General features: G+C 48.4%; 7 protein-coding genes across 8 annotated transcripts; 2 read left to right on the top strand and 5 right to left on the bottom strand.

Annotated features, from left to right (window-relative positions):
- Positions 1-510: 510 nt before the first annotated feature.
- SPPG_07747 (uncharacterized protein) lies at positions 511-2,958 on the bottom strand. Its single transcript, XM_016755906.1, has 3 exons — positions 1,793-2,958; positions 931-1,707; positions 511-864 (listed from the first exon to the last, which is right to left on the bottom strand). Exons 1-3 carry the CDS (start codon positions 1,818-1,820, stop codon positions 692-694), a joined length of 978 nt encoding a protein of 325 aa, XP_016604962.1. The 5' UTR covers positions 1,821-2,958; the 3' UTR covers positions 511-691.
- Positions 2,959-5,970: 3,012 nt separating this feature from the next.
- SPPG_07746 (uncharacterized protein) lies at positions 5,971-7,217 on the bottom strand. Its single transcript, XM_016755905.1, has 2 exons — positions 6,663-7,217; positions 5,971-6,599 (listed from the first exon to the last, which is right to left on the bottom strand). The coding sequence occupies exons 1-2, from the start codon at positions 6,953-6,955 to the stop codon at positions 6,248-6,250; spliced, it is 645 nt and encodes a 214-aa protein (XP_016604961.1). The 5' UTR covers positions 6,956-7,217; the 3' UTR covers positions 5,971-6,247.
- Positions 7,211-8,558, top strand: SPPG_07745 (alginate lyase 2). Its single transcript, XM_016755904.1, has 3 exons — positions 7,211-7,696; positions 7,765-7,920; positions 7,992-8,558. The coding sequence occupies exons 1-3, from the start codon at positions 7,309-7,311 to the stop codon at positions 8,453-8,455; spliced, it is 1,008 nt and encodes a 335-aa protein (XP_016604960.1). The 5' UTR covers positions 7,211-7,308; the 3' UTR covers positions 8,456-8,558.
- Positions 8,559-9,626: 1,068 nt separating this feature from the next.
- Positions 9,627-16,253, bottom strand: SPPG_07744 (the record flags this gene model as incomplete). 2 transcript variants are annotated; one of them, XM_016755902.1, is made up of 11 exons in its annotated part: positions 9,627-10,108; positions 10,180-10,542; positions 10,611-11,051; positions 11,134-13,530; positions 13,594-13,935; positions 13,997-14,392; positions 14,451-14,849; positions 14,931-15,243; positions 15,306-15,604; positions 15,692-15,746; positions 16,007-16,253. In XM_016755902.1, the coding sequence occupies 9 exons, from the start codon at positions 15,704-15,706 to the stop codon at positions 10,435-10,437; spliced, it is 4,710 nt and encodes a 1,569-aa protein (XP_016604958.1). In that variant the 3' UTR covers positions 9,627-10,108; positions 10,180-10,434. The 2 variants fall into 2 exon arrangements, with proteins under 2 accessions (XP_016604958.1, XP_016604959.1); XM_016755903.1 differs by lacking the exon at positions 16,007-16,253 and having other exon boundaries at positions 10,180-10,372; positions 10,439-10,542; positions 15,692-15,706.
- A 274-nt stretch (positions 16,254-16,527) lies between these two features.
- SPPG_07743 (uncharacterized protein) lies at positions 16,528-19,358 on the bottom strand. The gene is made up of 3 exons (XM_016755901.1): positions 18,638-19,358; positions 18,475-18,567; positions 16,528-18,053 (listed from the first exon to the last, which is right to left on the bottom strand). Exons 1-3 carry the CDS (start codon positions 18,771-18,773, stop codon positions 17,191-17,193), a joined length of 1,092 nt encoding a protein of 363 aa, XP_016604957.1. The 5' UTR covers positions 18,774-19,358; the 3' UTR covers positions 16,528-17,190.
- A 598-nt stretch (positions 19,359-19,956) lies between these two features.
- Positions 19,957-25,732, top strand: SPPG_07742 (uncharacterized protein). The gene is made up of 5 exons (XM_016755900.1): positions 19,957-20,736; positions 20,816-23,041; positions 23,130-23,141; positions 23,211-23,351; positions 23,413-25,732. Exons 1-5 carry the CDS (start codon positions 20,517-20,519, stop codon positions 25,596-25,598), a joined length of 4,785 nt encoding a protein of 1,594 aa, XP_016604956.1. The 5' UTR covers positions 19,957-20,516; the 3' UTR covers positions 25,599-25,732.
- On the bottom strand, positions 25,726-27,466 carry SPPG_07741 (uncharacterized protein). Its single transcript, XM_016755899.1, has 4 exons — positions 27,318-27,466; positions 27,147-27,245; positions 26,847-27,069; positions 25,726-26,788 (listed from the first exon to the last, which is right to left on the bottom strand). The coding sequence occupies exons 1-4, from the start codon at positions 27,405-27,407 to the stop codon at positions 25,923-25,925; spliced, it is 1,278 nt and encodes a 425-aa protein (XP_016604955.1). The 5' UTR covers positions 27,408-27,466; the 3' UTR covers positions 25,726-25,922.
- Between the last annotated feature and the right edge of the window lie 45 nt (positions 27,467-27,511).

Here is a 27,511-nt window from a genome sequence, read left to right as displayed (position 1 = left end):
GGGGGAGGAGCGAGAAACGTCGCCTTTTTATAACCCTGGGGGACTGCGCTTTTTTTTTTGCAATCCGGGAATTCTCGGCGGAAGATTCCGTATCGTCCGTACGTCATTCTTCTGAGCACGCCATGAAGGCCCAATCATCGTCGTCGTTTCCACCTCCTGGCAGACCTCCTGGCGTGCGTTCGTTCCCCTCGCACACGGCGCGCGAGCCAAGATTATGTAAACGCGTCCATGGTGGAATCGTTTGTTTATCATTTTCCCACGGTCTCGGACAAGCGAAATCGGACAACATCGGACAGGCTTCTGGGCTGGACGTTGTTGGGAAACGAAGACGACTTGGTTTTATTAGCATACAATGGAATGGGTGCCGCATAGAATGCTTTCTCAAACTTACATGCGACCTGCGCCTCTTTTATGCCGATCGTGGTCAAGGTTGCCTCATTAACAGTCAGCATTGAACTTGTTGTTACGCCAAAAGTCTTAAACAACAAGTACTGTGATTACCAGCAGTTAACTAACAAGTATCACCAATCCTTTATTTATTATTCTCAACGTAAAGGTAATAGCTCTACACACCCGGAACACATCTCTCTGTTCCGTAGCTCATACTCCAATACTAATTCACACACATATGAGGCATTGACAAACACAGGCGAAACAGTTGACTATATATCTTGAAAAAAACATGCAATTTTCACGATTCATCTTCTTCCCGATTCCCTCCTCCGTGAACCATCGAGCTGACACGACCAGAGAGTCTTGATAAGGCTGTGATAGAGCCTCGGAGCGGCGAAGTAGGAGTGATGAGGCACGCCAGCGGGAAGACACCAGTAGTGCCTGTGGTGAGGTTTTGACCCGTTGCCCAGCCTGTCAAATGAATGAAAAGTGAGAAATCTGTTGAGAAGAACAAAGTCCATGACGTTGAGTACGAACCATCAGGGAATGTTTCATAGATCTCCATCACGTCGCCCACTTTGAGTTGAATCTCGTCACGAAGATCTGGTACATATTCTGCCCAAACCTTCATCCTCGTTTTGGGTTGCTCTTGACCATCGCTAGCCGCAACAGACTCCTGTTCTTGTCCAATATCCGTGTTTTGGTCATCACCGGCCACCGATCTTGTAATGGTCGTTCCAGCTAATGACCCCTGCGGTGGTGAGGATCCGTATATGGCACTTGTCGGGTCCATGCTGAATCGCGCATTGCTGGGGATCGTTGGGAGGGGTAACTGAGGAGGAGGGCCCATGCGGGCAGAGGATGACGAAGAGGATATCGGTGATGAGAGAAGGTATTGAGCAGAGTTAGGAGGAGAGGGAAAAGACGGGGAAACGCTCGATGTAGAGTTGAGGACGCGTTCGTCTTGCCTATGTGTTGGGATGAGAGTGAGACCGCTTGGTTTACGGCTAACAGTCTGCGTCATAGACTTTGACGAAACATCGCTGCTTCTCCGACGAGCACGATATTTTCGCAGAGCAAGGACGCTCACAGTCAGAAGCGCGACGCCTCCCACCCCGCTTGCGAGACCAGTTATGACTGTACGGTCTGCAGTTGGCGAGGGTGGGTTGCTTGTTGGTGGGTTGGGAGGTGCTCCGCCCGGGACCTGGGTCGAAGGTCCTGTTGCTGCTGCTGCAATAACCCGCGCGCAACAGGGATCACCGCGAGTGGCAGAACCTGCACAATACGCTCGGGCTTCGGCGATTGTGAAGAACCCTGAGATGAAAAGTTGATGAGAAAAGGATTTCTCTTACGAGGGAAGCATTCCTAATTCCCATAATCATTTGCAACTCATACATACCACACGTATTCACCTCAATCGGGATCATTCCGGCATCACACTGCCCACCCAGGCTTTCCAGCTTCAGGGAATCGCAAAAATTCCAGTAACTGTTTAAAGTATCCGTCCTAGCCTTCAGTTTGTCCCCTCCCGCATCACACACAGTCGTATCCTCAAAAACGCTTTGGAGGGCCTGGCGAGCCTGAAGACACGTGTCCCGGCAGAGCGGCTTCCCCGGACTTGAACCACATGTCGCTGCAGAAGCCTCTACCAGCAAAGAGCAGTAATAGCTAATATGGTATCGCTGTCCTTTGCCTTCGTACCGCGGACACCCGTAGGCACTTCGGAATGAGGAAATATACGTAGGATTGGAGTCGTAATTAAGTGTGATAAAGCGATCAAAACTCGCGGTGTCATTGTAGAGGCTCGGGGAGACGATTACAGGGCGGCCTTCTTGGTTGGGACATGTCGTGGTTTTGGTGAGGGTGATGCAGGAGGTGGAATTTGCGCTTGCGCTGCCTGCGTCGGCGTGGACGGTACTGAGGGAAATGAGAAGGAGGGAAAGGAGGGTGAGGCTGCTGCGACAGATATAGATCTGATAAGGTCCATCTCTGCAGCAAAGCCTTCACAAGCGATCGATAAGTTGGAATTCCGTTGCTGTTGTTGTCGTCAACGCCAGCGTTCGTCGAGTGATGTTGGGGGAAGAAGGTAGATGGCGGTTTGAGATATCAGCAAGCACTCCAGATCTGCTAAAGACCTGCTTGATCCACGAACAAAGATGGAGGGTCCCAGATACACAAATGACTTTTCACGGCAACCTTCCTTGACCAGTAAAAGCCTGTTCAACTCCTCGAGTGCACAGAACAGGGTGAACAATACTGAATCGGTACTCTATGTAATCCCCACACAGGCAGGTCAAATGCTTAAACTTCCTTTAGGTCGAAAGCAAGGTCACACCGCGTATTGCCGTGGTTCCTTCTCCTGTGTAAGACAAGAAACCGCTGCCAAATCAACAACAATCCTCGGAACGCGGAGACGATAGTCAAAACCCTATCTTGAAAAAGCGGTCAAGAGCAAGCATGCCCTTCAGCCTCGTTTATGTTGTTAAAGATCTCCACGGTCAATATCAATCGATTGATTTTCCGAACGGCTCTGCGTGCAAAAAACCGAGGGATCTCTTACAACAAGCCAAACAACAGCCGTTAACTCTGCAGATGAAAAAAAGGACTAGGAAATGCACAACGTCTAATTGACATGTCATGGAAAAACAAATGCATTTTTTTTTGTCTAATTGTGCTAAAATCCCAAGACGACGGAATCAACGACTGCATGCCTCACGTTCGAAGCAAAAATTGCCTCACAATCGACCACAATGTCCACACGCTTAGAAACCTTGCCGTCTCCCGGAAGGAGAAAAAGGGAATCCGTTTTGCTGCTTGTTTACGAAAAAGCAAGTTAAACACACGACAGTTAAAAGCGGCTATTGCCAATTCCACTTGCGTTGATTGGTATCGTCCCAGCAGATTATTTTTCTTTTCTTCTTTTGTTTTTACTTTTGCAGTTCCGTGGAGGAAATTCATCTCAAGAACAGTTCCCAAAAAAAGCGCAGAACGCCCCGTTTCAAGTGTTCTAGTGTGAAAGGATTGGACCAATCAACGCGCGTCATAGCTTTTGTCATTATGTTAGGTAATCAAGTCTTTTGAAATTATTTTCATTTCGCTTTGTAGCTAGACAAGAAAAGCCAAGTATAACTTGCACTATTAAATCTATAATGCCACTCTGGTCAAGGCAGCCAACCTTTTTAAAAAGAAGGCAACAATAAGGCAGCGAAGCCTTTTCATCGCAGAGGCTGTGCTGTCCTGGTTATCCATTATCGTAACACACAATGCTCACGTTGGCGACGGTCGCTGCATTGTCAAGCAATTAAACTTTTGATTGACTGCTGCCTTTTGACAATGATCAATGTTCGGTTCCACGTAACTATTCTTCATCGATGTCTGTCTTGTGCAAGTGCGTAGTCTGGCGTAGTCGATATAAAGTCTAAAGCCAAGGGTAAAACACGAACCATATCGTTGAATTCAAGTAGCAAATGAGGATTAAACACTAGCGCCCGGTATGTGACATCCTTCTGCGCGAGCTGTTTTAAGGCGACATTGGATTCGACAAATATGTTCGAGGTGGCCAGATCGTTCGGCCAAGCTGCCACATGAGAAACAGATTTGACAATGCTCTCGGGTTAGTAAGAGCCCCAGATTCGTCACACTTGTGGCTGGTCAAAATTGACGGCGGAAATGTCCCTTTGCACCGATCTTTCTAACATTAACGATTGGCTATTGGGAATGTTGCAGTAGGGATGATCGCTGACCAAAGGGTGAAGACATAAGCTTCAACACACGCTGTAACATTGAACTGGGAGACAAGACAAATGCATGAGGCGGGCAGCTGGAATTTGATATGGAAGATTCTTCTGGTTTGTGGATCTTAAGCAATATTGGATTGATGTACTGTGCGGTCGCAGCATTTCCAAGCCAATCTTGTCGTATCGGATATCGAATCTACTCTCATTATTAGTGGTATCTGTTATCGTAGCTGTTATCATGCTACATGAAAGTCTCGAAATTCTTCCAGACGTAATGCTATTCTCTTTGAGGTCGTCCCGTTTGATTAAGGATATACGTCTGCGAAGGCGTTAGAACGAGGTTGGTATTATTAGGTGACGGACCATGCTTGCTTGCAAGTTTCCTCTCAGTGGCAAGATACCTGTAATGACTCTAGAAGTTAACTTGAAGGAGTTGGGGTGAATGACGGCGTGCTGCGGGATTGTGCAGCTCGTCCGATGGGAACTGGGAGCCGGACGGTTGCATTGGACGTGGATTTCCATTCGCGGAGGAACTTACAGTCCTTGATGGCTGGATGGACTTCCTGATCTTTTAAGAGTAATTAATCAAGTGTTTAGCCTATAATCTATAAAGTAGTAATATATCAAGTTACATGAAATATAATTATAATTAATATTGGACTAATCCCTGCATAATAAATAACTAGGGTACGGTTGCGATGGTTCTGAATAACTACTGGTAAAAGGAAGCGCGATTCAATGCTAGCTGGTTGCTTGAGTCTGCTCCTCTCCCGATAGGAACGACGGAGCCAGATAAGCTACGGCAGTGGTTGATTTCTACTGGCGGAGGAGAGTGGAGATGACTATGATAGCTGGCAACTGGACACTTGTGCTCAACCAGTGCCAAGTAATAGTAAAACACAAAATCAATCGGCGGACGTTAATTAATGGCGCGGCTATTAGTGAAGCATGCGAGAAGATATGATCAAGATAAGCCTTTTAGATTTCTTAATTCACCCCCATCTGTTTCTTTCTCAACTCATTAATGGCAAATGGGAACCCGAATGGAGCTTGATTAAAGTTTTGTCGTCTTTCCCTTTGCTCACTTTGCAGACTCAGGGTAATTCAACGTGCATCGGAAATGGTCTTCTCAGCATCATATCGTATGGGCAGTGACCCATCCATTGCGAGAATCTATAGCTCCATCTGGCGGAACTCTATACATTTTTAGCAATGATTTTAGGTTGCCTCCAATGAATGGACATGCAAATCAATCGTAGGGTTTCATCACGTATTTAGAGGAGATGAACAACCGCCATTAGGTGCGTCTTTTACATTCACGATGCTATGCTGAGTTTCCGCTTGTGTCTTTCCCCTGATATCAAGCGGCATTTAGCCCGCATAGACTCTACCATACTATAAGTCTTTCCCGCGCTTGGTTCCTGCATATAGGCAAGTCACGCAAAACATGCGCTCTACTGCCCATCATGAACCATTTCAGTGCATGACAGACATGTGGGAAGGTGATCGCGGATATATTCCTGTCGGGCCTAGATTTTTCTTGACGTTCAGACTCCTTCTTTGACAACATGATACCCACATAAATAGGCATCCATTTTGTAAGTATGTCTATGCCGATATAGCGGACGTTCGTGTGTTGTGCCGATTCGCCTGCTGTACTGTGAGGCAAGGACTGCTGCTTGCGATCCTTCAGACTCTCGACTGTAACTAAGACTGCTTCAAAGAATTACCGGTATTTCATTCGTGAATATACATATGCCTTCAGCATGTTTTTTGAAAAGCTTAAAGACAGCCCGTGTTCATTAATGGTCGTTCAAAATTCGCCTATGTCATACATATCCAAGTTGGAATGGTTATTTTTCACAGCTATCCTTTCAATCTCCCCAGTATTACTTGCTACACCCATTGGTACCATACACAGGCACTCTGCTACAGAGGCACACGCCCAGACGACTACGCTGGATCTGCCAAACTGAAAACATTTTGATCGTCCATTCTATAATGACAAGAAGAACAAGAAAAAAGACATGTCAAGTACTTTTAAACATTCTTCCCTTTATTACTGCCTGCTTAACCCGGAATGCCACGATCCTGCTACTGTTTCCCAGCTACCCATTCTACCGCCACCTTCGCCCACTTCCGGCATTCCGACTCATTCTCCTAATTTCTGCATCCATCTCCGTATCATTCAACCGTTCGCCACCCCATCCCCATACTCCCTTCAACAAGCTCTTCACGTCCCATACGACAGATGCGAACCAGAACAGCACGCTGAAACTACCCCAAGCAAGGACCCAGTTAAACATGTTGCACTCGTCACTTGAGTTAGGAGGGCAATCTCCCGACATTTTGCTTCCCAGGGTAATAAGGCAGACGAGCCACGCAAAGGTGATGAAGACGTCGACAATGATTTCGAGGATGAGGACCTTGATGCTTGACCAAGCCTTGGAGAGACAGGAGATAAAGTGTCTAAAGGCATAATAGATTAAGATTCTATGTTTGAACAAACAAGTCCAACTCAAAGATACTCACTGTCCGACTAAGGCCACGCTGACAATTGGACTAAACACCGCACAAAACCAGGTATATCTGACCGTCGGCCATAAATCGTGATCCCCAATGAGGGGATCTTTCAACTTTCCAATAAAGTACCAGCTAGCAATCCCAACGAGGACTTCAAAGAACCGCGTAGCAAATCGAGCCTGCTTGTCAATGTGAAAGTGCCGGTCAAAGGAGCCCACAGTTGGAGGAGGGCGAAGGGAGTTGAATTTGTTGACGGATATTGTTTTCAGAGTGGTAAGACGTTCCCCGAGCGATTTGGCCATCTTTGACGTCTGTTCTACCAGTGGTCCGAGGATACGATGAACAAGGCCTCAAGTCGCTGTTAACTGCAAAAGTGGTCCTTGACTCGTACGCTGCTTACAACACTGCCATTTGTAAAAGTGGGGCATGTATGTTCAAATGCTACTATATTTAGATAGGGTAAGGGACAAAAGACCATCCAAACAATAAGTCACAAGAAATCATTTGGGATATGCTATCCGATCATCCTCATGATATCCTCAGAATATTCTCCGAGCAAAAAGTACAGACACTAAACTATGAGAACAAGAAAAAGTCATCGTCGAGTTTCTCTAAAGCGATTTCCAAAGACTCAAAACTTGATATCGGAAGTCCAATGCATATCCATATGATGATCTACACGCCCATGATGACAACATTTCTGGTTCTCCTGGCTTTCCTCAGCGCCCTTCCAACACTTTATGGCGCAGCACCCGAAAGCGCAGATGTGAACAACGAACCCACAGACAACAACCTGGATTCAGAAATGCAAGGCATTCCCTTACCCGATAGTATTCTCGATATTGTGTCGGCTGATGGCACTACAGACGAGTCAGGACCATGCAAACGCGGCGTAAAGTCCTGGTTTTCTCCAGATTTTGGTGGTAACTGGGCCAACAGCTGGAATATTATCAAAGAGTCTTATGGAAAACAGAATCGAGACGCTGTTGTGGATCCGACGGGTGGATCTAAAGATCTTGTCTTGGAGGTGACATATCCTGCTGGTCAGCATCCGGTTCAGACTCTCCAAGGTTTTCATTTGAGCTCATAACCTAATGCTTCCGCTGTACAGGGAGCCGTAATCCCGGAGGAAAAATTGTAGGAGGAACAGGATTCTATGCCAAACCCATTGACTTGTCCACCGCCAAGTCCGTTAGCCTTTCGTACCAAGTGTTATTCCCAAAAGGCTTTAACTTTGTCAAAGGCGGAAAACTCCCGGGTCTTTACGGTAAGACTGCCATAAACAGCAAAATCCCATCTCCCTGTATCTTGCATTCTAACATCTTGTCATCTCAATAGGAGGACACCCCAGCTGCAGCGGGGGTAACAAAGCCCTTGACTGCTTCTCCACCCGCTTCATGTTCCGCCAAAATGGACTCGGCGAGATATACCTTTACGTTGACCGTAACCTCCAAGACCCTTCCTTTTGCAAAGTCAAGCCAGTTACTATTTGCAACCCGACATATGGTGCCTCCATGGGCCGAGGCGCATACCACTTCACCCCCGGATCCTGGACAGCAGTTTCCCAAACAGTTGTACTAAACAGTTTTACGAACGGTAAACCCAATAAGGACGGTAAAGTGACTGTCTACGCTAACGGAAAGAAAGTTATTGAATTCACCAAGGCGGTATTTACTCCTGATCCAAAGATTGGATTTGAGGGAATTGATTTTGAAACGTTCTTTGGTGGAAATGATAATAGTTGGGCAACTCCTACGACCCAGCGTTCCTACTTTAGGGAGTTTGTTCTATCCGCTTCGTAAGGAGTGTGCAAGTTGGGAGGTTTTAGGAGAGTGTAAATGTATGTAGAATGTTCACGCACAGTTTCGAAATCAAAGAATATTAGTTTGCTGTTGGTGCTACGTGGTTTCTTTTTCCTCGCTTGCTTTTTCCCGCATACAGCGCTCATATTTATGCTGCGCAGGGTTAACTTGGCCTTCTATAGCAGTCTATACTTTCTTAACATCAATTCAAATGCCAGCGCTGTGCTGCGCATCTTAATGTCATATTTTACAGTCAGTTATAAACAAACCACCGTTGGACATCACAACAATATTATCACAGTTGCTGCATATTTACTCGCATAACAATAACAAACGCAGATAATTCCTACATTCCTCGCCTTTTCCCTTCCCCCGCACATGCAAGATAACTCTTCTGGTAGGATACATTTTGCAGATCAACTTGCGATCTAACACTGGTGATCCAACATCTCAATGAAAACCCAATTCTCGATAGCCGCCCTCGCTACGTCATGATCTGCTTCTTTTTTCTTTCTCATCCGGTCACTCCGCAGCCTCTTCACTACTCGTCCGCATTCGCATACGATTTCCAATGTCGACTCCCACTGGGGGTTGAAGTAATCGCTTTTGTCTACGTCGTGGGAGTATTCGAGATGATATTTCGGAAGTTTCTCGGCGAGGCGGGTACGAAGTAAGGTTTTATAATCGATCCTTGAACTGTGCATTACAGCGGTTTAACGGGCACGCAGCGATGATGAGGTGACGAAGCGGAATAATGAGCAGGAAAGTCGCAGACTACATGGAATATCCAAACAACCGGGTCGAGATTCAAGGCAATGACATGTCCCTACTCACTGTGAACGCAACAATCCACAAATGAACTTTGATGCTCATACTGCATCACCTTCCACAACCCACGTCATATCATCCAAATATCAGATCCGACATTCAAAAAGAAAAAAGAAACACTCACATACGTAAGCGAGCTACGAGATCTATATTTTTACATAGAGAATTACAAATATCAAAAGCGATTTATAGAATAGAGAGAAGAAGGGGCACTTGAACATGCCAACAATAAACAAATGCGGTAGAATAAGAAACACTATTCCAATCCACGTCATATCATCCAAATATCAGATCAGCCATTTACAAGAAAACACAAAATATTCTCATACGAAAGCAAGTAGATGAGAGCTACGAGATCTATATTTTTACATAGAAAATTACTATTTTCACAAGCGATTTATAGAATCGAGAGAAGAAGGCGCTCCTCCTAATAAAAAAAGCCAATAATAAACAAAAATGCGATAGAATAAGCAAGATAAAGCTACAGTGCACCCCAATAACTGCTAAAAAAAAAGAAAACTCCAAGGCACATCAAAGAAAAATTAAAAGCAAGCAGCGACAGAAAAAAAAAAAACTTGGTAAAAGCAACAGCGCTCTCATGACACGCAAGATTCGTTTTCGGCAGGCAGGCTGGTAAAGGTTCGTGAATCCCTCTCACACGGCTTCTTCCCCATCCCCGTCAATCTCAATCCGTCCCTTCCGGCTCATGGCTACAGCGACGTGTAGAGGGTCAATGGCATCGATCCAGGCTCTCATACTTTCTTCACTGGAGGGTTGAAGGAGTATGGAGTGGTATGGACAGTGCATGGCAAAGACGTTGGGTTTCTATTATTGCAAAACGGCCTTGTTAAAACCAAACTGGGCTCGATTGGGGACAAGAAACATATTTGCCATACCTGTAAAACACTCCACAAATCTTTGGAATACCGTAACTCGACACCCTCCAGTCCAATAACTGACAGCAATTCATTTTCGGCGCTGGTCGAGTAGATGAACATGTAGGGCCGACGGATAACGAACCACCGCTTAAGCCAGGTCTGGACGCCGTTTTCTGGTAAACGCATGTACCCACGTTTGACAACGGGGCCGCTAAGGTACACGAGTGGGAGTTGAGAAAACGGACAACAATAAAATGAAAGGCTGAGAGTGTTTTACCATTGCGCAGTGGCGATTTCAGTTATCCAGGGAAGGTTCGAGTGCGGTGGACGTCGGGTGCATATGGAAGGATTCTGGATAGTGTCACCCAAAAGCAGACGATCCTAAGTAACCACAGAAGAGATAAGTCAACAACCATCACCGGGTAAAGCCTCATTTTCCACAAACTCACCAATTCCAAATCCCTCACATCCCTTCGCCTCCAAATCTCTAACGCCCTACCACCAGCAACCACCCTATTGGTCTCTTCTCCATCCCGCCTCGGTAACGTATCCCTAACCTCATCCCACACACCCTGTCGAAATCTCTCAACCTCCATCCTGCGTTGAATCTTTCGCCTGGCTCTCCACCAATCCACAATCATGTCGACCCCACGTGGTTTCCATCCACCTAGACATTCTTCGCCTCGTACGTAACTGCTTTTGGCGACCTTTCGGGCACGCTGTGGACTGCTGGAGGCGGCCGGGCGCATGGTTACTGTAAACACGTTTGAGCTGGATTCTAGGTAGCGTATGGATGGTCGTCCGCTTAGCGTATCCCTTAGATTGCTGAGAGAGGGTTTTGAAAGAAGATGTGCTATTTGGTATTTCGGTGGGGAGCGGAATTTCTGATCCTAAAGTTCGCCAAGCACAATTAAAAAGTCAACGAAAAGACGTCGATATGACACAAACTAGCAAAGATCACAAAACACATACCCGATCAAATATTTGAACCTGCACATCCATCCAGAACCGTAAAGGCTCAGCCTGTCTGAAACCCATCGGTCCAACACCACTCTCCACTTGACCCATCTCAACCGTCCATTCAACTCTCACGACAACCTTCTCATCGCGTCCGGTAATTATATTCAACCAGGGACTTTCGTGGAGACTACTATCCCAACTACATTCGAGGTAGAGCGTACTCCTCCCGTCTCGTTGGAACGTTAGATTTTGTTTACGAGGAATACGTAAAGGAATCATATCGTCCTCGAGAGCAACATCGTCACCCTCTGGTGCGACGACGGTACCATCCTTACGAATCAGTCGAACCCGGCCCAGCTTTACCATACTCACTCTTTCCCAAGGAAATTCCTTTCCGCTATTATGGGAAAGACCCAACACGAAACGGCGTTGGAGGCCTTGCCGGAGAAGAAAGGTACCAGTGTCGGTATTGGAGGCTGATTCGACAGGGCAGGGTTTGAAATTGGCTGCGGTGCGGGAGAATTCGAGGATTTGGATTTGGGCTAGTATATCGTGGCGTTGGGCTGTATTGGATTGTAATGAAGGACGGGAGGGAGAGAGTGGTGAGGTTGGGCTTTGAGACGGTGGTGCTGTTTCCCTGACTGGCGTAGAGGGAAGGTCAGGATGGTCAGGCAAAGGAGGCACTCTCGACACCTCTGCAAACTCGTGTTCGATCATGGACAGGACATGTCTCTGCCTACGTCCAAATATCTCAAATCGTACCAGACCATTCGCAATTACGTCTCGGACGGTGGCAGTCACAGTCAACCGTACCGTCTGACTAAAATCGAATTGCACGGGTCCTTGCCCAAAATCGGTCGCAGGATCTGTAGCGTAAATTCTATCACCAGTACTGCCTAGTAGAGGTGCTGAATCCCGTTGACAGACTCCAAAAGCACTGGATCGAAACTGGACGTGGAGTTCAGAGTAGTCTTGTTCTGAAATTCCCCCCAGCTCCAATATAGACACCTCAAAGACCAAATCACCACCTTCATGAAACACCATGGACGAACTTGGATCCATGACTCCATCGCCCTCCGCTAACCTGACATCCGGATCCGCATCCTCGTCCCGTGGCCCAGAAAACTGATTCAACTCGTTCCTCTCACTCCCGATAAAAGTGACAACCAATTGTACCCATCCTCGTGTGACACCGTCCTCATCTACAACGTCACATCGAACAGATTTGGTGACACCCCACATGAGATTCCGCATGCACACCCAGGCATTCCCAATGAGATCGAACCATGGTCTGCGAACTGTTTCATAGAATATATCTTCTTCTTGGTTCAGGTGTTGAGAGATATATGCGCTGGACTGATCCGAGTAGTTGTAGGCGAGACGCATGGCTTCCAACCGTTTGACGAGGGACGGATAGGACCAATAATATATGGAATTATGACGGGCATCCAGAATTTTGATTGCGAGACAAGGCGCAGAGGAGTGAGAGATTGTTGCGTCCTTGTTAGACACAATGTCAGATGGTAATGGACTCTTGGCAGTGTCCATCGGGGTCTCCCAAAATGACAATGATCCCAAATCGTCTCCCTCGACCAAGACAAATTGGTACAACACATCCTTTTCCAATTCGCGGGCAATAACATTGACTTCTTTTAGGCACGATTGTGCGTCCGCAAGCTGTTCTGCTAGACGAACATAACCTCGGCGCCGCCAGATTGTCAGAGCATCACGCGCTAACTGCCTTTGCCGTTCTGTGATGGCTCCTGATCCGCCTTTTCCAATAATTTTCGCCATACGCCGTAATCTCGCTTCATACGTCATTCGCTGGGCCTCAAGGAGGCGCTCGGTACGATCAGCCTCCGACGCATCACCAGCCGAAAAACTGGATCGCCGACCTCCTCTGATTGACATTGGGCGTTTATACGGTTGCTGATCCCCGACCGAAAACCGGGTACTCTCGTCCAAGGAGCGTCTCGGGTAGAATTCTTCCATTCTCTTGGGGGCGCCGAGGTAATCCAATGGTTCGCTCATAAATGTCACAGGCTGCTGGCCCAGCGACATCATGCTACTGTGCTCGGAAAACGTATCATAAGCCTCATCCGTCAAAATTTTCCTAGGGCTCTTGGGATCCGCAGTGTCATGTCCATGTGATGCGAGATCACGTTCCCGCAGGGCAAAGTTCCAATCTACTAATCCAGACACGACCGACTTTTCAGATACACTAGAGGAAGATGGTGGAGAGAATAAACTTTGATCGCTCCATCTTCCGGACGGGAATTCGCCAGTGATGACGAGAGGAGGTAATGTCCGCAGCTTTTTGTTTTGGCGTTCTCGTCTGACTTCTTCGGGGTGGTTAAATCGAAATACGTGATGACTTCCCAGGATAACTCGGTAGCCAGATCGCAGACGCTGTGTACAGATATGACGTAAGAAATGATGTGCACATGTCAGATCTAACGTATCAAACCAAACCTTTGGTCCAGAAATAAGTTCCCCGTTGACATACACCAAAGCTCCATTGCGCGGCTCAACGCGCACAATACCACTATCATCTGTCACGAACGTGCAATGTTCGTCCAAGATATTCTCACCGCTCAATCGTATATCGGCACTTGTCGCGTCCCCAACGACATGAACGCCCGGCGGAAGTTGGTACAAGAGACATTCAGACATGAGGGGGTCCTCGTTGAGGTTGACAAGATGTGGCTGATTCTTGGGAACTTGGACGCCAATGACGGGTTTGTCTGTATTTAGAGATATGCCGAGCTCGGCGAGATTTTTCTCCCGAAGCTGCTGGATCTCTTGGGTTTTGCGCTGTGAAATGTATCGTCAATGCCACGCGATGTCGCCGCTTCGGCCATTAGAAAAGACGTACCAATTTCTCCTCGAAACTGAGGGTGATATCTGCCATGAGCTTTTCACTAGCCTTCAATTCATCTCGCAATGCAGCCATGTCTGCCGGTTCTACTTTCAGATTTCCGCTTGTCTCCTCTCGTCGTGTATCTGGGCCCGACTGTCCGCCCCCACTTTCCGACGGTTCATACACTGCTAACTTTGCTCTGAGAACGGCAACCTCTTCCTGCAGTTCCCGCATGACTCGTCCGTTGGGATCTTCATTTACTACAGCCTTGTTTACAATGCGTTTCGCGCGCTCGGCGTATCGGAGGGTTGAAAGTGTTTCCTCATAGTTCACATCCGCAGGAGAGATGGCGGCGATCATGACAGTTTTGGAGTTACCGCCAAGACAGTCTTTGAGCAACCATGTCAGTACCTGTGCAAATGAATGAGGACGCTTGCCGAGGATGAAATGTTTAGTTGCGAAATCTCACCGAATCTCGGTATGGTATGTAAGCTGGGAGTGTTGATGTTCCTCCATTTTTCCCTTTAACTGGATGACTTGACCGCTTGGACGGAATCGGAGGAAGTTCAAATGACTCTGACTGTCTCCTTCCCATACCAGCAGACGATGCATCAGCAAGTGCAGATATAACCTTGCCGAGTGTTGTTAACGACTTGTTGATATTTGCCCCCTCTTTCAAGCGCAGGCCCGTTGCTCCCGTTGCATCCGCGCGTTCGCTACCCGCGAGGTCAATGAGGCATATTCGCGAAATCTTTTCCGATGTTATTCCCGATATTGGTTCCCGGAGGCTTTGAGTGAGAACGATGGTAAAGACCGCATGACTTCTACTTGACGTGGCGTTCATATTTGTTGAAGCGACCGTGCGGGCCTACATGGAGAGAGAAAAGAGGAAAACCAAGGTCTGTGGGTACTGCTGATCAAGCAGATACGGCCAGCTGTACAAACCAACCTTATTTCCCTCATCCATCAAGATCACGATATCCTCAAATGTCGAAACCACCAATTTGCTCAAGTCTTCCACATAGGGGCCCAAGGAAGGATGCTCCCGTACTCTCAGCTTGCCCTTATTCCCGGGCATCAACAGATCCCGAACCCGCTCATTATAAATCTCCATATAACTAACTTCGACTCCATACGAGAGGTTGGGATCAGTGTTTTCCTTGATGCGGGCAAAGAGTTCGTTACATGCGCGTGGGATGATGCCGGTTTGTTCCTTGTAGCCCATCATGGAGTACGATTTTCCCGATCCGGTTTGACCGTACCTAAATGTACCCTTTAACAAACCTGATTGAAAATTACAAATGCAGCACAAGATCCAACTTACGCAAATATACAAGTATTGTATCCCTCAAAAGCATGATCCAACAACTCTTTTCCAATTCCCTCATAGACTGTCTCCTGGGATGCAAAATGCCCATCACGATCATCAAATGACCAATAACAATCATCATAGGTAAATGTCTTGGAAGTTTCTTCCGTACTACCGGATCCGGGTCGGAGGTCGGGACAGGATGTGATCATTGCGGGACGGCTGAGGGTAACCGTCGGACCGGTCATTGAAACGATACATCTTGAGCTTCTGGCGAGTTCACGGGAATTGAACGGGCGAACGCGGACGACCACCTTGTAGACAAAAGAATGGGGCTTAAGTGTCGATCATGTAAAAAGTACAACTCTTTTGTGGGCATAGCGCTGGGCTCCTTTCAGTACCTTTACGGACGACATTGTGGAGACGGATCTAGAGGAGAGATCTATTCGTAGGTGCCTAGTATCCAAAAGACAGCTGAGCAAGTTGGAAACCATATGCCGAATAAAGACACACAGATTCCTCCCACACTCTTTTCAAGTCTGTTGACGACCATGCATTTTCCCATTTCTCGCCCTGCATTACCCAGCACGTCAATAGCCAAAATCCACAATTGCATGTTCCCACGAGTCCCAATTCCAAACCCACAAACGACCTAAAATATCCACCCAACGGACAATCCTAACACACCACAATTACTGCAGAACACAAAAACTCACTTTTTGCTCAGCACCTCAACGACAAGACAAAAGGAAAAGCGTCATGCGAACTCTAATTGTTTGCACCGAGGACAAGTATAACCCGCCTCGCTGCAAAAGGTAGCTTGTAGTAGCCAACAAAGAGTAGGGTTCTTGACAAAAAAAAGGTAATAGTAAAATAGAAAGGACGTTGCAAATGTGGGATGTTACAAAGTCATTGTTCCTACTAGGCGGAGTATTGGTTGACGCAACCAGCTCGTGGTGCTGGGGAGGAACCAATCTGACATGATTGCAGCGCGTAACCGTGTGTGACAAAGTAAAGTTGAAGCCCAGTGCAAAAAAAAACGGTTTGTTTTTTGTTTTCTAAAGTGTTCTTTTTTTATTATTATTTGCTTCTTGAGCCAGATATCGGAGGGTCTTTGGGATCTGATACCCTCATAACGATCCCCACAACATTTATTAAGCTTGATATTCATATCATCCAACATTGCCAGTTTGCAATCCTCCTGCATAACCGTCTTGAAAAGATCCGCTTGCCTGTAGGGATTTCAGAAGATAGAGAAACAGTTTTTGCAATAGTGAGTAAAATGCGCCAGAGAAATAACTTCAATATCTATTGCCATCTGCCCAAATTCAAAAAAGGGACACACTGCGCAAGGAACTCGCAACTCAACGCTCCTCCAATAAATAACCAAAAATGGAACCCCAAATCATGAGCAACACAATCAGCATCCATTACACCGTCGCACAAGTCAACAGAACAAGAGGACAGAATCAAAATGTGTAGAGAGAATGAAACAAAGAGGTAAAAGAAAACCACACACACACACACACACACACACACACACACCCCCCACATTCCTCTCACCATCACCTGCGACCCCACACACATCAACTCGCCAAAACCCGCAACTCCAACACTCCCACATCAAAACACACGACACACACAGCACAAGAGACTGTACACACACACATGTGCACAAACCACCATCACCTCACACGACTACTGTACATTATCACACCTCGTAGGTATGCCCGCACACCCAACCCATGGCTTCATTCCACCTACAAGGCACCAGTAGGGGAAAGCGACTGTAATAGCAGTATCGAGAGAAAGTAGCACATATAGTTCCAGTACAGATCGGTAGTAGGATACGTGAGTAGCTCAGTCAACTCGAACGAAGGCCGAGCGATACTGCGTCCATTTACCATACCATACTCTCCATGCCTTGCCCACTTCTCAAAACCATATCCTGCTCGTCATTGCCAACGTCGTCCAACTTTCTCTTTACGCCCGCAATTTTCACATTGGAACTTTCCATTTCATCGCCAGCAACAGTCTCGGGGGACGGATAATAACATCCCGCTCCAAGATCAGTACTGGGATACATTTGGGGTCCCTGTGTGTCGACAAGCACATCTTGCTCGGTGGGCGGAGTAAGCGGTACATCCGTTGTGGCCAAGGGCTGCACGGCAACCTCCTTTTCGCAAACTTTGCTTTCACGGTGAACTGCGAACCGATTTGTACCATCAGGGTTTTTACCAACCACGACCAGCATGGCGCCTCCGGTCGCATCAGGTCCTAATTTTTCGATTCGAATTTGGTGCGCAACGTTCAAAAGCATTGTGCTCCACGTAACAAAGGAACGGTACGAAACGTATAGTTTCCAGTTGATGCACCGCAGAAATTCTCGCTCATTGCAAGTGATTTCTTCCACGGGCAGTCCACTGATTTTCGACCATGCCTTGTTGCTGTAATTCCGATCTTGCACGTACTTTGCGGCGACAATCAAGGCCGAAAGAAACATGCGACGGCAGCAGCAAGAAGGGTGCGCCTTCTTTGGTCCAGTGCTGATGCCGCTCGCAGCTTCGGCAGCCAAAGTACGGGTGTAGGCGGGAAGATGGTGTTTGAAACGCACGAGATACAAGAGACACAATTGCAGGGTTGAGAAGGAGGTACGAGATCGTTTCAAAATTTCCTCAATGAAAATCTTCAGGGGAACCAGTCGAGCCTTTGAGGGCTGTGCGTTATTTTTCCACGACATTTGGAGGAGCTTCACCGCGGTATCTGAAAAGGAAAAGTACAGATCGCATGAGCATCGGTTCCATCTAACGGTAAAGTTGGTCTGACATGGTCCCAAAGCTGTCGACAGAATCAGGCTTTCATGGCGGAAACTCCAGTGGACAAGACTCTAGGAAACCGTCCACTTTCCCCCATCCATACCATCCACAGTCGAACGTTGTTTTTCTCCATTTTCCAAATAGATCGTTTTTGAGGCGATCGCTAAGGTTTACAGCCTTAGGCATGGTAGGGGCACTCTTTACGCGCCCTTGTCTCAACGTTCGATTTCATGTCTTTCCAAGACTGACTGACAAATTGACACGTCAAACGGGGGAGATTCTCTATTTGCATCCCATACACCATTTGGAACCGCCAGGAAGTGTCTGCTTGGATTGTGCGTCTTCGAGTCCTTGGGGGGTATACGAACCTACTAGACTCTCAACAAAATCCGCCTTGCGCGAAAATATCTCGGCAGGCGATATCGGTTTGGGTGTCGCTGGACATTCATTTTGCGTTTGCACTGTAAAAGTGTACAACATTTCTCTCATGAGACTCTATGATTTCATAATATAAAATCCATCAAATCATACCGCACGATTCATCATAGACCGTTGTATTGGACAGTACGCTCATGTTGAACTGACGTTTCCATGTCTGCGGCTGCAGCTGCCAAAACGGCTCTGCAGCCGCCGGCGGTGCGGCGTTCACATTCCTAGGTACATCCATTTTATGCGTTCAGCGTTTCAGGGGAGTAGGGTAGCGAGAGCGGAGGACCGGGGATTCCAAAGAGGTAAAAGTACCAAGTGGCGGATGGGGCAACGGGGAATTTATGTAAACGAGGCGTGATTCGTGTTGTTAGTTCTAGGCCAAGGGGGGGAACGAGAGGTCGTGCGTTTGCGGCACAAGCGGGTTGCAGCGTAAGCGTGTGAGCGCTCAGAACCGGCCCTTGGTGGCGATAGCGAAGAAAGGGGACATGATTGTAAAAGGTAATGAGAATTAAGAGTAGAAATAGAGAGCAGACTAGATAAACATCAAAGAGACTATGTGGGGGGAAGACAAGATGCGGCGAATGCGTTAGATGCGAGAAGGTTGCATTATCGTTGCAAGTGAAGGGATGCGCGCGATGAGCGTTCGTTTGTGAAAGGGTAAACAAAAAGGCGTGGGAAACAACGACGACGACGACGACGGCGAACGAGCAAATGTACTTTTGTGTGTGCGTGCGTGGGAAAATAAAATGTCGAGGGGGAGGGCCGTGAGAAAAACCTAGAAAGTTGCTCTACCCAAAGACCAAATCGCGCGCAGTTTCCGTCGCTCTTTTTTTTGTTTTGAGGAAAGCGTCGCAGCCACCTGACTCCATGGCTGTGACTTGAGGGCTGTCATCCGCTTCACTAGTCCTCTTATGAAGACGCATGAGGTATCCAACGTTTCATCCACAGTCATGCAAATCGCTTCAACTGGCGGAAGTTTATTGCCATGTTTCCTCGCATGGGACAGCATGACAAGGCACTTATCACATCGCTTGCATTTGCTATCGCTTTTTACTTTTGCATCATATTCAACTTTGTTAGATTTGGAATAGCAGTCAAAAGAGTCATACACATTTATCGCTTGTAAAACAACATGGGTCATGTTTGACAGTTTTTGAACCGTTACTTGCCCACTTGATGGATACTGACGGATGGGCTTGGGCTGCGTCTTTGGCCATGTTATCTTGTCTCCAGTGATCTCGTGTGTGGCTGTGTGGCGCGCTATAAGGTGGCTTGGCTCATTTGCCCGAAATGTTCTTTCTCAACACGTGTATATCGTAAGCTGATTATGCAAAACTCCGACCAGATGACATCATTTCTGTGACGTCAAGAGCGCGTCTCCCCAAAAGGTGTGAAATCTCACACTTGCAAATAAACGATGATGATGATTGATGATGATGATGCTATCAAACTGTCTCCAAAAGCCAAGGAAAGGCGCAAGAGAAAAGAATAACGACAATGTTTTTGTTTACATGCGGTTATTAAGAGACAAGACAAGTTTGAGGCTCAGCTGCAAAGAAGGAATTGGGGGCAAAAAACGTCATTTCTTGACTGTTTCCCTTTTGTTTTAATCTCTTCTCTTTTGCGAGCGTGTGTTGCGTTCAAAGGGTCGTTATGACACAATGACCTAGTCAGGGACACACACACACAATAGTCAGATGAGAATGAAATCGAAAATGTATTGGCTGCGTCGCCCTTTTTATATAAACGCTTGATTCCCATCATTTCCCCCCCATCCCCAATTTCTTTTTCCTTGCAGCTCTACTCTGCAAAACAAGCAACACATACACGCAACTGTTTTTATTATTTGTTGTTTATTCTTTACAACAGCAGCAGCAGCAGCAGCAGCAGCAGCAAGTCCTCTCTGACTCTGTTCTGCGCAATCACTACATTCGACGATTAGAGACAGCTGTCCTATTCTGCCAGACAATCCTCTCAACAAATGGACCCCGTTTCCTTAGAAAGGGAGACGACCTACGTACTTCCCGCCGATCAAGCGGACGAGACGGAGCTTCGTCATCGTCACCTTCGTCGTCCAGATGAACCCGTCATCGCCACTGCTCCTCTAAGCACAAAGTTTGTTCCCATCACGACACCTGTGGTACCGTTGAGAGAGGTGCCGGATACCCCTCTTGAGGAGCTCCCTGGAGACTTTCCTGAATGTACGTACGGGAATTGCAAAATCTGTTCACAAGGACGCGTTCTCATTTGTGCCTTCTTTTTTGGTCTATCGGTTTCCAGCAGCGGATGCATATTCGTCTGACGAAGAACCAACCCTTACAGATGTAGCAAAAGACGCTGCAGCTGGCGTTCGTAGCGCTGTTGGAACCATTGCCTCGGCTGCGACTTCTTTCCTCAGCAATGCCGCTCGGCGTGTGTCAAGGTCTGCTCCCTCACCAGATACAACATCCAACGTCTCTGCAACCGGCACTCCAGTATACGGAGAAGGCAGCGTTGCTCGTGCCGCCGATCATCCCACCGCTGCCCGTGCGGGTGAAACTACAGGCGATGTGATCGGGTCGGTTGCTGGAACTGTTGCGGCTGCCGCTACAAAGGCCAAGGACGTGGCTGCCAACGTTTACAACAAGGCTGCATCAGCCGTCCAGCCTCAAGAGACCGAGACTTTTGCGACCACGGCACCCGTCACTACCCAACCACAAGTGGTCACTACGAGTACTCCCGTAACATTTATCAGCCCAGTTCGGGAGGCAGAACAGCAACCCGTGGATACCACCGCCAGAAATGCCGGTGCTGAAATTCGGGACGCGACAGCTGACGCTTACAACCGTGCAAGCGAAAACGCCAGTCAAAACATTTCCGCCACTGCTGAACAAGCAAAGCAAAAGACTGGCGAGGTCATCCAAGCGACAAAGGATACTGCAAACCAAGTTTATGAACGAGCTGTCGAGACGACCCAGCAGGTGTCGGGCAAGGCTTCCGAAGCCTACGGCGCCGGTAAAGAGACTGCTTCCGCATCGTACAGTGATTCGTATCAACAAGCAGCGGAGCGAACGGCAAACCTCCCGACGACTATCAAGCAGACCGCTCAATCAGCTGTCAACACTGTTGAATCCGTCGTCGAGTCAGCGTACGCCAAGGTTGCTCCTACCATTGGAGCCCCTGACGTGGAAACCGCGAAACAAAGTCTGTCGCACGCAGCGGAATCGACAGTCAATGCGCTGCGCCCGGAAACCATCAAGGCTAACGCCCAGCAAGCAGCCACCAAGGCAAAAGAGCTGGCAACGACTGCAGAGATTATAGCCGAAGATGCAGCACACAAGACCGCAGCCGGTGCCCAAGTTGTGTACGGAAAGACCGCTGAGACTGGTCGCGCCGTCTACGACAAAACTGCTGAAACCGGCCGAAAAGTCTACGGTACTACGAGTGAAGTCGTTTCCCCTGCTGTCCAGGTCACTCGTGAAAGCACAATAGCGTCATACAACCAATCCGAAGCGGCCACTCGCCAAGTTTTGGAAAACCTTGGAGAGAAGGCTGTCGAATACGGTACGACGGCGAAAGTCCTGGCTACAGACGCCCTTCACAAGGTTGAGGAAGTTGGTGCAGCCGTCATCCACAAGACCGTGGACGTGGCCCACACTGTCGAACAAGTCGGAGCAAACACCCTTCATCTCACTGTGGATGCTGCCCACGCTACTGCCCAAAAGACGGGAGAGTTGGCTGGAAGTGCTGCTCAAACCGCGTCAGTAGCTTCGCATCGTGCAATCGAAGCTACCGCTCCCGTCGTCTCTGTCGCCTCCACTGTCGCTCACAAAGCCGCTGATACCACCTCTGCGGTCGGACACGGTGTCTACAATGCGGCTGCAACTGTCGGTTCCGGAGTTTACAACGCCGCTGCAGGTGCAACCCAGGCTGTTGGACAGGGTGTAAGCCGTGTGGCCACAGGCACCTACAACGTTGCTGCGGGAGCTACCCGTGCTGTGGGTCAGGGTGTCTCTACGGTTGCCTCGGGCACGTACAATGCAGCAGCTGGTGCAACTCATGCCGTTGCTGAAGGTGCCTCCAATGTTGCATCAGGAACGTATAACGCTGCTGCAGGAGCTACTCGTGCAGTGGGCCACGGAGTCTCTACGGTTGCCTCGGGTACATACAATGCGGCCGCTGGTGCAACTCACGCAGTTGCTGAGGGGGCTTCCAACGCTGCATCCGGGACATACAATGCTGCTGCGGGAGCTACTCGTGCAGTTACCGAAGGTGCTTCCAATGTTGCTGCTGGCACGTACAACGCTGCAGCGGGTGCATCCAATGCAGTAGCTCAAGGTGCTTCCAACGCTGCAACTGCAGCAAAGGATACTGCCGTGCATGCTGCCGATGTGGCAGGTCCTCCTGCTCAAGGTGTTGCCTCCAAAGTCGTCGATACCGCCAAAGCCGCTACTGCGTCTGTTGCCGCAATTCCAAGCGCTGTTGGTCATGGAGTTGTCAATGCTGCGAGTGCTGTCGGGCACACTGGTGAGTTTGGTGTGCGCAACCATTCATTGATTTCTCATAGTGCTAAAGCGATTCTCCTCTCTCTTCTGAATGTTGATTCTTTGATCAGTTGGCTCCGTTGGTAAGTTTCGCTATGTACATTTTGGTTGATGAAGTCTATGTGACTAATGAAATTTTTGTTATCTAACAGTCACGTCTACTGCTCAAACAGTCGCTGCGATTCCGTCGGCCGTGGGTCATGGCATTACGTCTACCGCTCAGACCGTCGTTGCGATTCCATCAGCCGTGGGTCACGGCATCAGCAATGCTGTATCTAATGTATCATCTGGTGGTACGTGTTCGCGACAGTCCTTTCAAATGCATTGTAATCCGACTCAACCATGTTCATGTAGTTGTAGCTGCTGGCCAAACCGCTACTGAAGTTGGATCTACCGCGGTTAACAAAGCCTTGGAGCTTCCTAGTGCAGCTACTCAAACAGCATCGAACCTAGCTAGTCGCGTGGCATCCGTTCTACCTGGAGCATCGAAGCCAGCCGAAGAAGAAGTAAAAGAAATCGCCCTTCCCGAGACAGGCGCCATTATTCCGACTGAATACCACCAAGGTGCCCTTCCTCTGGCCGAAGGCCCGGCAGAAGCTGAACCGACACCTCTGGAAGATATTGTCTACGCAGAAGAGGTCGAACGTCAACGTCGTGACCGCCCCGGAGCGACCGGCCGCCAATATTATGAGCACTCTCACCAGGAAGCTCGTGCCTTTGCCGAAGGCATTCGAGTTCACCTGGGTGAAGGTGGATCGATTCCGGCACTCAATGTGCCTCGTCGTGAACTGATCCGTGAAGCCGAAAACGCCGAACGCGAGGAAAGGGTTCAGGCTGAGCGAATCCAGCGCTCCGTGGCCTCTCAACAGGCGAGGGCCTTCTCAGAGGGGTTGAGTGAAGCTGGTGCAGATGCCAGCCGAGGCCATTCCGCCGCTGACATTGCAAGGTTGAGGCAATTGGACACTGCCATTGAACAAGAACGCGAAGCTCGGGTAGAGAGCATGAGTCCAAACGCAGCTAGGGATGTGGCTTTAGCTGTCAAGGAAGGAATTGTTGAAGGCGCAGACGAGTCGAACAGTGCTGTCCATGTGGCTCGCCGCGAACTGTCTCGCATGGCAGAGGAAACGGCGCGCGATGAGCGTACATCCGGTCCGCAGCTCGAAACCCAGCAGACTGCCGAAAAAGTTGCCTCCCTGTTCCAAGCGGGCATTTCCGGTAGTACAATCAACCCCGCGACAGATGTTGCTAAAAAGGGTCAGATTCGTGAGGCAGAAGACCAAGAACGTGAGGAACGTGTCCAAGAAGGGTGGAAGCATCAACCTCATGCGCATGATGAAGCCAGGGTTGTGCGCGAGGGACTCGAAAAGGGTGTAGAGCTTAACCCTGTTGTCGGCGGTTCCTACAAGCTCAATGAATCCCGTAAGGCAGAGGAAGCTGAGCGCAACCGCCGCCTCCGCGAACAAGAGACCTGCCCTACAAGCGGCACAAACTCTGCCGAAGCACTCCGCCATGGCCTCCAGGAAATGGAGGGCGCCGTGGAGAGACCATTGGCTCTCAACATTGCTGAACGTGAGATTCGCAAAAGCCAAGAAGAAGACGAACGTCAAGATCGCATCCAGTCCAACGATTCCCTACGTGCTTCTGGATCACCTACTCAAGTAGCTTTTGCCCTTCGTGCTGGACTTCTCCGTGATGATAATGCAGCTATCGACCTTGCCCGCTCGACTGCCGAGCGCGATGGAATTAGCGACCCTTTGAATGGCAAATCTGGTGTTGGCATCACTCCCTCTGGAGTACACAAGTCCACCCATCACGGTCACATCCCGACCATCTTTGAGCAATCCAAGGGTGAAAGCCGCAATGTGCTTGTCCCTGGTCCCACTGTCGCTTTTCAAGATTGGGGCTCTCGTCCTCTTCCTGAGGGCAGTCTTTTGGGACAATCTAGTCTCCCGGTCGGAGGCGTTACAGACCAAACCATTCCGCCAAGCAGCAGCGAACTAACAGAAGAAACAGGTGGAAGACGCTCACCCCCTCCTACACCTCAACCAACCCAACAAGAATCGGCAACACCCTTCCCTCTCCCAATTTCAAAAGACATTCCCGAATCCTCTCCGACCCAAGATCGCCCACCCACCCCCTCCCGCTCTGAATCCGTTCTCATTCACGAAGCACCCGCAACCACCACTGCGGAACAAGAAGATTCCGTCGGTCTTGAAACTATCCGCCCTCGCCCATCTGATGATCCTAACGCTCTGACTGTCCCGACACCTCCACCCAAAGACGAGCAACCCCGGAATCGTACCAGCGATGACGGGAGCGTCTCGTCTACAGGAAGTCGAAGGTTCAGCGGAGAGAAACCCAACAAGCTTCATGGAAAAATTGAAAAGGCTATTGGAAGGATTGAGACAAGTTTGGGAAAAGTGATTCATAATGAGCATTTGATTGCGGAAGGTAGGGAACGGCGGGCTGCTGGGGCTGCTGAGGTGGCTTTGGCCAAAGAACGGAGGTTGAGTGGAAGTCATTCGCCCACTCCTCCATGAATATGATGTGGGGTTATGAGCTTGGTTGTTGTGGGTCATGTATCGGTCATTTAAACAACATGTTTTGGCTTTTCTTTGCTTTTTTTGATGGTGTACATAAAGAGAAATTCATTTGATAAAATCCTGTCGTATTGGTAGCTTTCCATTTGTGCATGTTAGCGAGGAGATTGGCATTGCTCACTGACGAGAACAAGTGACAGCGCATCCCGCTCATCGTCAGCAAAGCCGATTTCGTATTATCCCAATTCTAGTCTCAAACCCCGTCCGATCACAGCCAGTGATATATCTCTATGATATCTAGTCCCTGCATCTTTGTACACTTTATTAACGGCCCATCTCCACCTCTTGCAAGACTCTAACCAACCTTCGCATCCCAATTTCCAAAACCTCCCAATCAACCCCAAATACGACTCTAAACCACCCCTCCTCCCCAAACCCAAACGCCCTCCCACAAGCAATATAAACACCTTGATCGCATAATCGTTCAAACAGGGCTTGCTCACCCATTCCACTCGTCCATCTCCGTAAATCCACCAAGAGAAAAAACGCGGCGTTGGCGGGTATGTACGGCACACCATGCTCCCTCAAAAACGCTGTCAACCGAGTATATATCTCTTCAAGACGAGATTGGTTCGTACGTATGAATTGAGCTGTCGTTGGAGGGTCCAGTAACCCCATCACGAGCGTTTGGGTTGCATTCGATGGAGCAGTGAAGGGTGAAATCGGACGAAGGGCTTTGAGGATATGAGGATTCCGAGATTGGATACATCCAAGTCTTAGACCGCTACTCCCAAAATCCTTTGAAAAGCTCCAAACGATATGAATCCATTCTTCTAATCCTTCTTCCTGTACCCATGGCATAGCTAATATGCTCGTGAAAGGCTCCAATCCATCCAGAGTGGATGCCCGAAAGCAGCTCAACGCGTAGATTTCGTCGAGGATAATGTGTAGTTTGTGGGATTTTGCAAATTGGAGGTATGTTTTCAATGTTTCGGTTGGGATGACTCTACCGGTTGGATTATTTGGATTGGTGAGGAGGAGGGCGCGGATCGGTATTGGATTGGTTTGAAGGGTTTGGGCCAAGTCTTGGTCAGTCGGAAGGAAATTGGGGGGTGTGGATGAGCTGCAGGTAATGAGATTTGCTTGCGAGTAGTTGCTGACATCGGGACCAAACCCTCCGTAATAAGGAGCTTTGGAAAGATTCAAGTTAGACCGAAATCTACAATGTACCACCCACGGATTACTCACCAGGTACCAAGACCCCATCCCCAACATCACACACGACTTGCACCAGATTGCTCACCGCCGAACACGCTCCATTCGTGACAACAATCTCCCCAGCTTCCACACGCTGAATCGGTCGAAACTGTAGATTGAACATATCCGCTAACTTTTCGCGGAGCTCTTGCGACCCGTACATGAGCCCATACGAGAATGTAGCATCCACTAATTGTGCAGACATCTTTGCAACCTGTAAATGCGAAAAATATCAGTTGAACTTGGCATCTTTTGTACAGTGCTCCAAAATATCTAAATTTTCTCCCTCACCAAATCGACGAGTGTCCCAGCCATCAACTTATTCTCCGCTGTACCGAGGTTAATAATTCCATCTGGATTCTTTTCGGCATGATATTGATTTCTCCACCACTTTTGTTGCATACATGAATATTATAAGCGCCCCCAGTTTTGTTTTATCAAGGAAATACTTTATATTCTTACTTTCATCATACCGATAGCGAGTAGGTTTTCTTTTTGGATATTGGCTCGGGCCCGATTGGAAATTGGTGGTGGAGTTGTCGACATTGTCATCAATCAATCAATAAGGATCTACGATGGAAGGAATATTGGACGTTGGAATGAGGGGTGAATGGAGAATGAAGAATCGAGCAAGCTGAAAGGTTGTCTGTCCATCC

This window comes from Spizellomyces punctatus (genome assembly GCF_000182565.1).
Source record: "Spizellomyces punctatus DAOM BR117 chromosome Unknown supercont1.17, whole genome shotgun sequence".
In the NCBI taxonomy this organism is placed as follows: domain Eukaryota; kingdom Fungi; phylum Chytridiomycota; class Chytridiomycetes; order Spizellomycetales; family Spizellomycetaceae; genus Spizellomyces; species Spizellomyces punctatus.
The sequence above is the reverse complement of the archived record's forward strand: the minus strand, read 5'-3'. Positions and strand labels throughout refer to the sequence as shown.